Consider the following 10,963-nt stretch of genomic DNA (forward strand, 5'->3'; position numbering starts at 1 on the left):
GGCGTCGCGGTCGGAGGGGTGGGAAGCTCCTGGGAGGGGATCTAAGGGGGAGGAGGAGGAGGCGAAGAGTAACAGAGCGGAGCGGAGCAAAACGGAACGGAGCAGCGGAGCAGGAAGAGAGGAGAGAGAGTGTGTGTGTGTGTGAGAGGAAGAGGGGGAGGCGGTAGGGGTGTGGAGGGGAAGTTGCGTCGGTTCGAGGGCAAATCTAGTAAGCTAGGACAGAGGCTATTAATAACTGTTTGGGGTGCCGTACCTGGCCGCCGCGCGGTGCCTCCGGCGCGCGTCTAGATACGCGCGTCTCGACGACCGGCGTCTCAGTGTCGTCGCGACGACCGACGTCGTACCCGCCGTTCCCGTCGTTCCGGCGTCGCCGTCGATCCGCGGATACGTATCACGCTGATACACATCACCGATTTGCGTTTGTGCGGTCCTCTATACCTCTATACGCAGCTCTTTCGTCTTCTTCGTCTTCTTCTTTTTTTTTTTTTCTCTCGTTTCTTCTCTCGTCCGCGATCGATCGGAACCGTTGCAGAGATCGCGGACCTCGCGATCGAGAGGTGGATCGAGAGGGACAGAAGGCAGTGAAGAAGCGAGGCGTTTTTGGCAGACGACCAGAGTGGATCAGTGTCGTCCGAGCGATCGACCGACTCGGTATATACGCGTGATCGGCCATCGTCAAGCTCAACGAGCACGCCGGAGGTGATCGGTTGCTGTAGACTGATTGGCTCCTTGGAGTGGAGGATCAGCTGATCACCGTGGCCAGCTGGAGAGCCAGCCTGTCGATCGTCCCACCAATCCCGGTCGCTTATACTACCGGTTATCGTTCGCTCGCGAGCGGGGTGGTTCGGCATTTTTCCTAGTGGTTTGCAAGTACACGCGTGGTAGTCTTCGTAAGTATCATCGGGGCGGTCAGTTCCTCGGGCGATCGATGGTTTTTTTCTTTTTTTTTTCGAGCAAGCCGATTTTCTCTATACGTTCCACGGGATTCGATCGTGGCTGGAGCAAGTTCTACGTCGTAATGTAAATTGATTAATCGTGACGTTGATCGAAGCTTAATTCGATTAATTTTTAACAGTCGCCGGTAACAACCGTTCTTTTCCTTTGTAATTTTATGCACGCGTGCATGACGCGGCCAAGCGCAGCCTCGTCGATTTATTACCGACAACTTACAAATAGAAGTTTCCTGCGACACGTGCGCTCGGTCCGTCCCTTCGATCCGACTCGCCTTTTCGTACGAACAGTTCGCAGATCACCGTCTTTATTTAACTCCGCGAACCGTGTTCTAAACGATCGAGCACTCGTGCATCGAAAGAGAGAGAGAGAGAGAGAGAAATTACCATCAATTAATTCGTAGTTTATCGATCGTTCCGTAACCACAAATTGTCGACACGTCTGAGAAGAACAACAAATTGCAAGTTGATTGTTGATTATTCGGTGACTGTTCCGACGATCGGTTTCGCGAAGGGCAAGCGGAATGCCTTCATTTCGAAACTCGTCGAAACGATACCACCGAAACGAGTTCACTTGTCCGCTTCCCATTTGCAACTGGTTCGCGGACCATAACGAGCGACAGTTCGTCGTTGTCTTCTACTTTTTTCGGGCTCGTCGGTCACGAAATTATTCAGAAGTGAGGCAAACTTATTGAGTTGCCGGTTTAAATGTACTTGAGACCGAGAAAATGTTGTGCAACTTTGGGGCGAAAAAAATTCTCGACGCGGCGCAAGAGGATTGACGAAACTAAATGGACAATTCGATCGTCTCGATCGAATAATTTCCGATTAATTTCCAATTGACTGGAAGAAAGAATCGTTGCGAGGCGTTTCGTTTTTCTCGCGGCCCGGTTCATCAACCCCCGAGAAATCCGGGCGAATCGCGCGTCGGGCGTCCCCTTCGCCCGCGTCCTTGCCCTCCCCTCGCCTCCCCCTCGCGATGACGCGTCGCCGTGCGCCTCCTTAATGCCTTTTGATTTTCGTTCGCGTTCCAAAAATAAAGACGGGGCCTGTCAGGCGGGAACTCGGTGACAAAGCGAGTTAGCGGCGAAGCAGAGAGCCGCCTTCCTCGAGTTTTCGCGAAATTTCGCGCGGATTCAGATAACAGATCTCTCTCGTTTGGAGAGTAGTTCGAGAGTCGGAGGGTTGTAGACTCGAGAATCTAACGCTAACGAGCTACTTCGTTTAATATTTTTCGTGGAGATCGTTGCGATTGACTGTCATTATTATTGTGATCGAGTCCCACGCGACGAGATTTTTATTTTTGTCAGATCAGAGATCGAAGTTATTTGTCTGTTTTAATTTTAAAGATTTTTTCTTTAACGCCCAACAATAGCAAGAAATTATAACATTGACAACCGTGTCGGTGAAGAATCACCTTATCGACCGAATTGTTCAAATTACGTTTCTCACCAAATAGAAACCAAATATTGATTTTTGGCAAGAGCATCGTGTCACCTCGGCAACCGAAAGGGAGAAAAGTAATCTGTTTAAAATCTGTCGTACGTGAAAATGTTGTAGATTCGAGAGTCGACGTTTCGATACGAGTGACACGATTTACGTAAATCCCGCAATGTACGTTTCAACGCACTGGAACTACTGGTAATTTCTCGAGTTCCACGTGAAAGTTTTTTTTTTAAATTTCCACCGAAAAGATTTTCATTTTTATCGCGAACGGTGTGAAATTAGAGATCGCGACAACCTCAGAATCCATTCAGATTCTTTTTCCAACCGCCTTTGTCATTCGTTTTGCCCGGATTATACTTAATTATACTTGACAAAAAAAACTCTCGACGTAAGAGGTTAACCACTTGCGCTGGCAGCTGATTGCGGACCGTAACGAGCGACCGAACCTTGACACGACAATTCGTCGCTTTCTTTTTCCTTTGAACACGTCGGTATGACATCGCTGGATAGAAATTATTGACAAGTAGTAAATTTATTACTTGTTTCGCCTGGGTTATACTTCAATATACTTGAAACTGTGGAAATATTGCAGTTTTGGGGACACAAGGTTCTCGACGTGCGTGGCACGTCATTCCAGCGCAAGAGGTTAACATTCGCGGTATATATCAGTGAAAAACCACCTTATCGACAGAAGGTTAAAATTATATTTCACATATATTTACTTACAAAAGTAAAGTGAAAGAAAAAAAATAATCTATCAAAAATCTGTCGTACAACAAACAGCATAGCTGAAAGATATCGTTCTTGTGAAATGAAAAACGTTGCTCGAAACAATTGGAGGGTCGTTTGCCCGCGTTACTTTGATCGTGGCACGGTAAATAAGGTAACAGGACCGACATTGCGACGTAGTAGCAATCTTATCTCGACTCGTTTCTCGTTCCAATTGCATCGAGCAGCGATCGGAGATCTGTAAAAGCCGCCGGCACAGCCACGATCGAATTCCCCGGCGAAATTGCTCGCTACCGATCGCCTACCGTAAAGTCCGTTTCATGGCCGATTCAACCACCCGATCGTTACCATCACCGACAAAACCGTGGTCCGTTTTCCCGCAGCAGAAACCCGCCCGGAAGATCGGAGCTTCTCCACCAGTCGCCAGACACCATAGTCTCCCTCGGAGGAAGCCAATAAATCCTCGCGAGAGAACGCAGACAACCAAGGAGAAACCCTTTACTTCTCTAGTTTGCTCGAGCATGCTAACGAGAAGACGCGACCCATAAGAAGAAGAGACCTAACCTCCCCGCGCGAGAATACGAGTTGGAAGAACGATCGAAGAATTGAAAATTTAAAGATTCGAGAGGAGAGGATTTTAAAAGAGTGAAAGGAACCTAACCTAACCTATAAAAGAAGAGACTTAACCTGCTCGCGCGAGAATACGAGTTGGAAGAGCGATCGAAGGATTGAAAATTCAAAGATTCGAGAGGAGAGAATTTTAAAAGAGTGAAAGGAACCTAACCTATAAGAGAAGAGACTTAACCTGCTCGCGCGAGAATACGAGTTGGAAAAACGATCGAAGAATTGAAAATTCAAAGATCCCAGAGGACAGAATTTTAACAGAGTGAAAGGAACCTAACCTAACTTATAAGAGAAGAAATTTAACCTCTTCACACGAGAATACGAGTTGGAAGAACGATCGAAGAATTGAAAATTCAAAGATTCGAGAGGAGAGAATTTTAACAGAGTGAAAGGAACCTAACCTAACTTATAAGAGAAGAAATTTAACATCTTCACACGAGAATACGAGTTGGAAGAACGATCGAAGAATTGAAAATTCAAAGATTCGAGAGGAGGGGATTTTAACAGAGTGAAAGGAACCTAACCTAACTTATAAGAGAAGAAATTTAACATCTTCACACGAGAATACGAGTTGGAAGAACGACCGAAGAATTGAAAATTCAAAGATTCGAGAGGAGAGAATTTTAACAGAGTGAAAGGAACCTAACCTAACTTATAAGAGAAGAAATTTAACCTCTTCACACGAGAATACGAGTTGGACGAACGATCGAAGAATTGAAAATTCAAAGATCCGAGAGAAGAGAATTTTAAAACATAGAAGGGAACTTAACCTAACCTACAAAAGAAGAGACCTAACCTCCTCGCGCGAGAATACGAGTTGGAAGAACAAGAAATTGGAAGTTCCAAAAGTTGAAAAAGAAAAGAAAGAGAAAGAGAAAGCGTAAACTTAACCTAACCTACAATAGAAGAGACCTAACCTCCTCACGCGAGAGGAAGAATACAAAATTGAAAGAAAAACGATCTATCGAATATTGGAATACAAAGTAATTCGACAAGAGATCCGACAAGAGAGACAGACAAATCAAGAAGTCGACCATAAGGTCGGTTCTTGGTTGTTAGCAGGTGAAAGGCGGAAGAATAGGAGGAGGCGAAGGTGGTGCAGATGAGGCCACGATCAATCTGCGACAGGGTGGCGGAGGAGTATTACGAGCCTGACGGTTGTTATTGCGAAAATCGGTGCTTCTGACAGCCGGACTGCAGGAGGGACAGACAGACGGTAGTGTGCCACAGCAGCCGCAGTGCTTGCGAATACTCGATGGTTCGTGTCGTTTGACGCTTGTTCCACTGAGGCCCAACCACCCTACGTGTTCTTCCTCATCCATTTGCCTTGTAGCTTCGCGCCTGCAGTTTCGCACTCTTTATCTTTATCGGATAGTGACAAGGACGCCAGCTTCTAGGCTAATTTACATTTGCGTCTCCCTCCTTCGTCTTCTCTTCTTCACTTTATCTCGCCTCCAATTAGACGACAGTCGTCTATCTCGAACGGGCGAACAATTCTCCAGATATTTCTCCAGCAATCAGCGGCCGTTTCTTTATCAAACTGGAAGTTCTCGCGTTGCGGACGATTTTTTTTTTTTTAAATTAACGAAATTAACGTTTCGTTCAAATTTAAATTTCTCAATACGATTTTACGTACAGTCAATTCTATCTGAAAGTAGGATATTTTTATACGTTTCAGACGATTTTTGTATCTTGTGTTTTACACATTAGTCAATTTTCCCTCAACGAGCAGACGACTGTTGTCCTTCGACAATGTTTCAACAAAAATATCGCACGTAGCTATTTATCATCACTCGCCGCGAGTTTCCTTCGTCTGTAAAGAATTTCTCGGTATTTCCTCTCAGCCCTCAGCACACGCGTAACAATTCATCGAGAGCACGCGTCATTAGCGTGGCTCTCGATCAACATGCAAATACCTACCCGCGTTCAATAAGTTTTCAGGGCAGTTTTTCTTCGCTGTAAGTGGGGACGTCTGAAGAATAGACGATGAGATTGCGGGTACGCGATATTGTTCTGTCGACAAATATTCCATCTTCGAGCAGGGTTTTCATCTTCTCGGCGGAAAAATTCATCCCCCTGCCCCCCCCCCCCCTTCACGTGGAACGCAGAAGGATGTTTACATCCCCTTGAAGCGTGAATCGCGGGATCCCTGCAGGAGAAATCGCATTTCCCTGACAAAGGGAACGCCAGTCCCCAGCGATCGTGCAATAATCGATCTCCCTTCCCCTTTTTCTTGCCACCACGTCAACCGGAAACGAAGATTCGGCCGCGTCACCATTCCGGAACAGTTCGAACTGCCAGACAAGCGCCTGGTTTCCTCAGGATGTTCGCGAGTTTTCTTCTTTCATCTCGTTCGCAAGTGTTCGAATAATTTCACCAGTTTTCGACAGTTTTTTTTCGTCGCGAAAGTTCTCACATATATGTGTGTGTGTGTGTGTATATGAGACTTCTCTTCGAATCGAAATTTTCATTTTTCTGTGCGCCGACAGTTGATAGCAAAATTCCAGTTAGAGACTGAAACGTCTTCGACACCATTTTTTGAACCACTGTGACCGTTGCATGATCTCTTAGGCTTAGATCTGAAAAGAAATCTGCGCACCATCCTACCTGCATGTGACACTACAATCCGCACTAACTGACAAACTTCGGGGGGGAATCGTTTCACTCGAGAACGAGAGGCTTCGAACCACTTGCGCTGGCAAGAACCGATTGCGGACCGTAACGAGCGACCAAACCGTACACAATAACTCGTCGCTTTATTTATGAACTCGTCGATGGTACGATGGTATCGCTGGATAGAAATTACTGAGAAGCAATAAATTTATCACTTGTTTCCCCTGTGTTACACTTAAGTATACTTGAAACTGAGGAGATATCGCAATTTTCGGACAAAAAAAAACGGCGTGGCACGTCATTGCAGCGCAAGTGGTTAATATATTTGCTGATAATTCTTTTTAAGGGGATATTTGAAAATGACTAATATTAAATTAAGTATTAATGTTAATATTAAATTTTATTATATTAATATTATAATATTATAATATTAATATTAAATTTTATTACATTAATATTATAATATTATAATATTAATATAATATTAATATTTTATTATATTAATATTGTATTAATATTAATTTTATTATATTTATATTATATTAATATTGTATTAATATTAAATTTTATTATATTAATATTAATATAATATTAAAATTAATATAATACGAATATAATAAAATTAATATTAATACAATATTAATATAATAAAATTAATATTAATACAATATTAATATAATAAAATAATAATATTATATTAATATTATAATATTATAATATTAATATTGTATTAATATTAATTTTATTATATTTATATTATATTAATATTAATATTATATTAATATTGTATTAATTTTATATTAATATTAAAGTTATAATATTAATATTAAAAAAAAGATCCTGTGTCTAAACAGAACTCGAACGAACATAATTCAGCAACATAATTTTCACGTTCGTCGAGCCTCGAAGTCGTTTATTTTTTTTTTTTTTTTTTATTTTGTTTTTTTCCTTTTCGAGCATCGACAACTCGTGTCCCATTCAAACTCAAAGGGACAAGACTTGTGGGATGACCCTCTTCGTTCTCGGTGGGCGAGAGTCGGGTAAACGCGCCGCTAATCAGCCTGCCGTCGATTTTTGCCCGCAGGATGAGTTCCATCCATTCATTGAGGCCCTCCTACCATTCGTGAAATCTTTCTCGTACACGTGGTTCAACCTACAAGCCGCCAAGAGGCGTTACTACAAGAAACACGAGAAACGGATGAGTCTCGAAGAGGAACGTCAGTGCAAGGAGGAGCTCCAGGTGAGTGGTACCTTCGATGTTTCTCTTTTTAGCCGTCTCGTCTTTCTAAAATTAATCAATTAGAACATATTTCCGAGTAATTAGCTTATTGGAGCCACGAACAACGATGTTTACAGCAAATGTTCCAAAAATTTTCCTTCTACTTGTCTTTGTAGCTTTTGAATTATTATCGAGGATTGACCTGACTTTAACGATCGAAATTTTCGTTCAAAATGAAACGCGTTCTCGTGCCACAGACGTAGAGAATTTGACAAACTGTAACAGATTGTTATAAATTCAAACATTTATACGGATGCTATTGTTCAGCAAAGAATACGCGCGGATGTTCTCTCTGGTCTCGATCTATCTCTACCGGGTCCACTGCTCGAAAACTACAAGCTAGGTTTCTAATAATAACATTCAGTTACGTCGAATGGCACAACTGTACGCGATTAACACGTTTTGAACGTGTTGCGGCAACGCGAGGAAGTAACGCGTTACAGATCGTAACGAACTATAAATCGATCACTCAACGATTTAAAGATTACCGATTGATGATTACAAAATTGCAAAAGTTACTCAAGATCGCCGACTTGTTTTAATAAATGATTAACTGACTGATTTATTTTAACGACGACTGATCGATTGATTATTACGATTACTATGGTTACATTTAGCAATTGATCACAAAATTAATTACAAAGCACGTCATATAATTGCTGTCCATACTCTGCATCGCGGACAGATTCGTCGAAATTGTCGGGCCTTTTGAATTTTTAAATCTGTCAGCTTCGAGTTTTCAACTCCGTGAATTTGGTATGAAACGTTCGATATTCGCGTTTCGAGTCGAGTCCGTTGTTTACAGTGAAGAGTATAACTGTCCAACGACAATGAAAAATCGTCGATAATTTTAACTATTGTAACATAAGATCGCATAACGATCCACTCGTGATCTTATTTCGAAGACTTCTACCACGAGTCGTGAGTTTATTTTCTTCGAAGATGAATTGACATAGTGCAGCGACGGGTAGAGAAAAAAGTGAGGATACTTTTTTTTTATCGAAAGTTATTGTGAAAGTTTGGACGTCTGTAGAAAACGTTAAAAAAGAAAAGTCTTTTTCGCGACTAGATTCACCAATATCTCGAAGATCGAAATCTTCTCGTCGCAACGATCTCTAAACATTCGCTGTACGATCTTTTTTTTCCACCATTTCTTACTCAATCTTGAACACTAAAATTTTAAACGTTAGGTATTGAAATTTGAAATGTTCGGATTTCTTCAAAATTCAATGAAATAGCGACCAAAGATCCTGCAACAAGTTTTAAAAGATCTTCGATCTTCAAATTGATGAACAGTGTTCAACCACATTTGTCTTAACTCTAATGGTTAAATGTTAAGTCCATGGAACGCATCTGTGGAAAGCAGTAGTTCCAACTATTCTATGCAACTCTCAAACGAAATTAAACGTAAAATATCTCCTCAACTTATCAGGTTTAAGACAAATGTGGTTTTCACACTTTTTCACTCAGAATATTGTTTTTGTATTATATTTTTACTTAGAATATTATTTCTATATTATATTATTACTCAGAATATTATTTCTATATTATATTATTATTACTCAGAATATTATTTCTATATTATATTATTATTACTCAGAATATTATATTTATATTATATTATTACTCAGAATATTATTTCTATATTATATTATTACTCAGAATATTATTTCTATATTATATTATTACTCAGAATATTATTTCTATATTATATTATTACTCAGAATATTATTTCTATATTATATTATTACTCAGAATATTATTTCTATATTATATTATTACTCAGAATATTATTTCTATATTATATTATTACTCAGAATATTATTTTTATATTATATTATTATTACTCAGAATATTATTTTTATATTATATTATTATTACTCAGAATATTATTTCTATATTATATTATTATTACTCAGAATATTATATTTATATTATATTATTACTCAGAATATTATTTCTATATCATATCATTTTTTTTTTTTCTAATTTTTACTCAGAATTTTACTTAGGATTTAACACTCTTTCGACTGTATTATTTTTTTTTCTTTTAAATCAAACTGAAACAGTGATGCAGTTCAATTTAAAATGACAGATGTGACCTTGAAAATTTTGACACACGCGAGAAATTCACACGCCACAGTCTTCCTCCCTTAAAACCACGCAACTTTCGTATCGCGCAATTTTTCATTTCACGCGTCGTTCGAAGGTTGTTATCGCAAGCTGTACACGTTACGTGAATCGCCCTGTACAATCGAGCAGCATCGCACGTCGTAGGTACATACGTAACGTCACGGAAAAGCGACGATAAGAATCACGTCCCATTATCAAGCTGCTACGTCACCTAACCTGACGAGTCTTTGGGGGGGGGGGGGGCTTGTCAAATTAACACAATTCAGATGTTGAAACAAAAAAGAAACAAAAAAAAAAAGGAAAGAAAGGGAAACGTTTAAAAAAACGGCTGATTCGCGACTGAAACTCGAGCGTTGAAAGGTGGCAGTCGCGGACGAGAACGTGATAACAGAGAGAGAGAGAAAAAGAGAGAGAGAGAGAGAGAGAGAGAGAGGTGAGCGCACGCGATAACGAGTCGATGTAATACCCGGAGTCGGCGATAAAAGTTCCGGCGGCGCGGCGTGGCTTTTCATCGTCCGCGGCGAGTGTCAGCGAATCGTTTGCACGAAATGCCTCGGCCAGCAAGCCTCGGGCCGGTGTTCCACCTAGCCTGCCGCTAATTTCACGGTTAAGAATAAAAATAATGAGGTTTCGGCCTATTTCTGGCGCAGAAGCCCGCAGAAGTCCTCGTGACGCGCGCTATCGCCTCAGCCTCGCATCGCCAGTAGCTCTCTCTCTCTCTCTCTCTCTCTCTCGGTCGTCCTGCCTCTCTCGGATGCCTCTTTATTAATAGAACGATTCAGCCGCGGAACAGCCAGGGACATTATATAGCGAGCGTTTCCTCCCGTCAATTTTCCCACCGGGGAAAAGATTTTCGTTCTCGAGAGTCGTTCTGGACGAACTGTCGCCCCCCCCCCCTTTCGCCTTCGATTCACCGGCGGAATAAATATATCGATAAAACTGCGCGAAGATCGTCCTCGAGGGACACACTAAGGGCGGTGAGGAAAGGAGAATCAAACGGATGAAACAACGAAAGGGATGAAGAACGCAGGGTGAAAAAGCGGAAGGGAAAAGTCGGTGAACCCCGGATATCGAACGTGGTTGGCGCGTCGGCTCGGTTCGACGAGTCATTGACATTCGAATTTTTCGGCCGGACCGCAATCTTTTCTCTCCCTTTTTTCGTCCTTTTTTTTTTTTTTTTTTTCTCTCA

At 41.4% G+C, this 10,963-nt stretch overlaps 1 protein-coding gene and 1 long non-coding RNA gene across 11 annotated transcripts in view; one reads left to right on the forward strand and one right to left on the reverse strand.

Moving 5' to 3' along the window:
* LOC122531701 (nuclear factor 1 X-type) overlaps positions 1 to 10,963 on the forward strand; it is a 98,876-nt gene that overhangs the window by 6,513 nt on the left and 81,400 nt on the right. For 8 of the 10 annotated variants that reach the window (XM_043659829.1, XM_043659832.1, XM_043659831.1 and 5 more), the window contains exon 2: positions 7,447 to 7,602. In XM_043659829.1, the coding sequence (XP_043515764.1) occupies positions 7,447 to 7,602 (156 nt within the window). Of the gene's footprint in view, positions 1 to 4,756; positions 5,008 to 7,446; positions 7,603 to 10,963 lie in introns of those variants that run through there. The other 2 variants (XM_043659837.1, XM_043659834.1) reach the window with 2 other exon arrangements.
* LOC122531702 lies at positions 848 to 3,512 on the reverse strand. Its single transcript, XR_006307358.1, has 3 exons — positions 3,463 to 3,512; positions 2,895 to 2,898; positions 848 to 886 (listed from the first exon to the last, which is right to left on the reverse strand). It is a non-coding gene; the product is annotated as an uncharacterized LOC122531702 (long non-coding RNA).

The sequence above is a fragment of the Frieseomelitta varia genome, unplaced genomic scaffold (assembly GCF_011392965.1).
Source record: "Frieseomelitta varia isolate USP_RPSP 00005682 unplaced genomic scaffold, Fvar_1.2 scaffold_412, whole genome shotgun sequence".
NCBI lineage: Eukaryota > Metazoa > Arthropoda > Insecta > Hymenoptera > Apidae > Frieseomelitta > Frieseomelitta varia.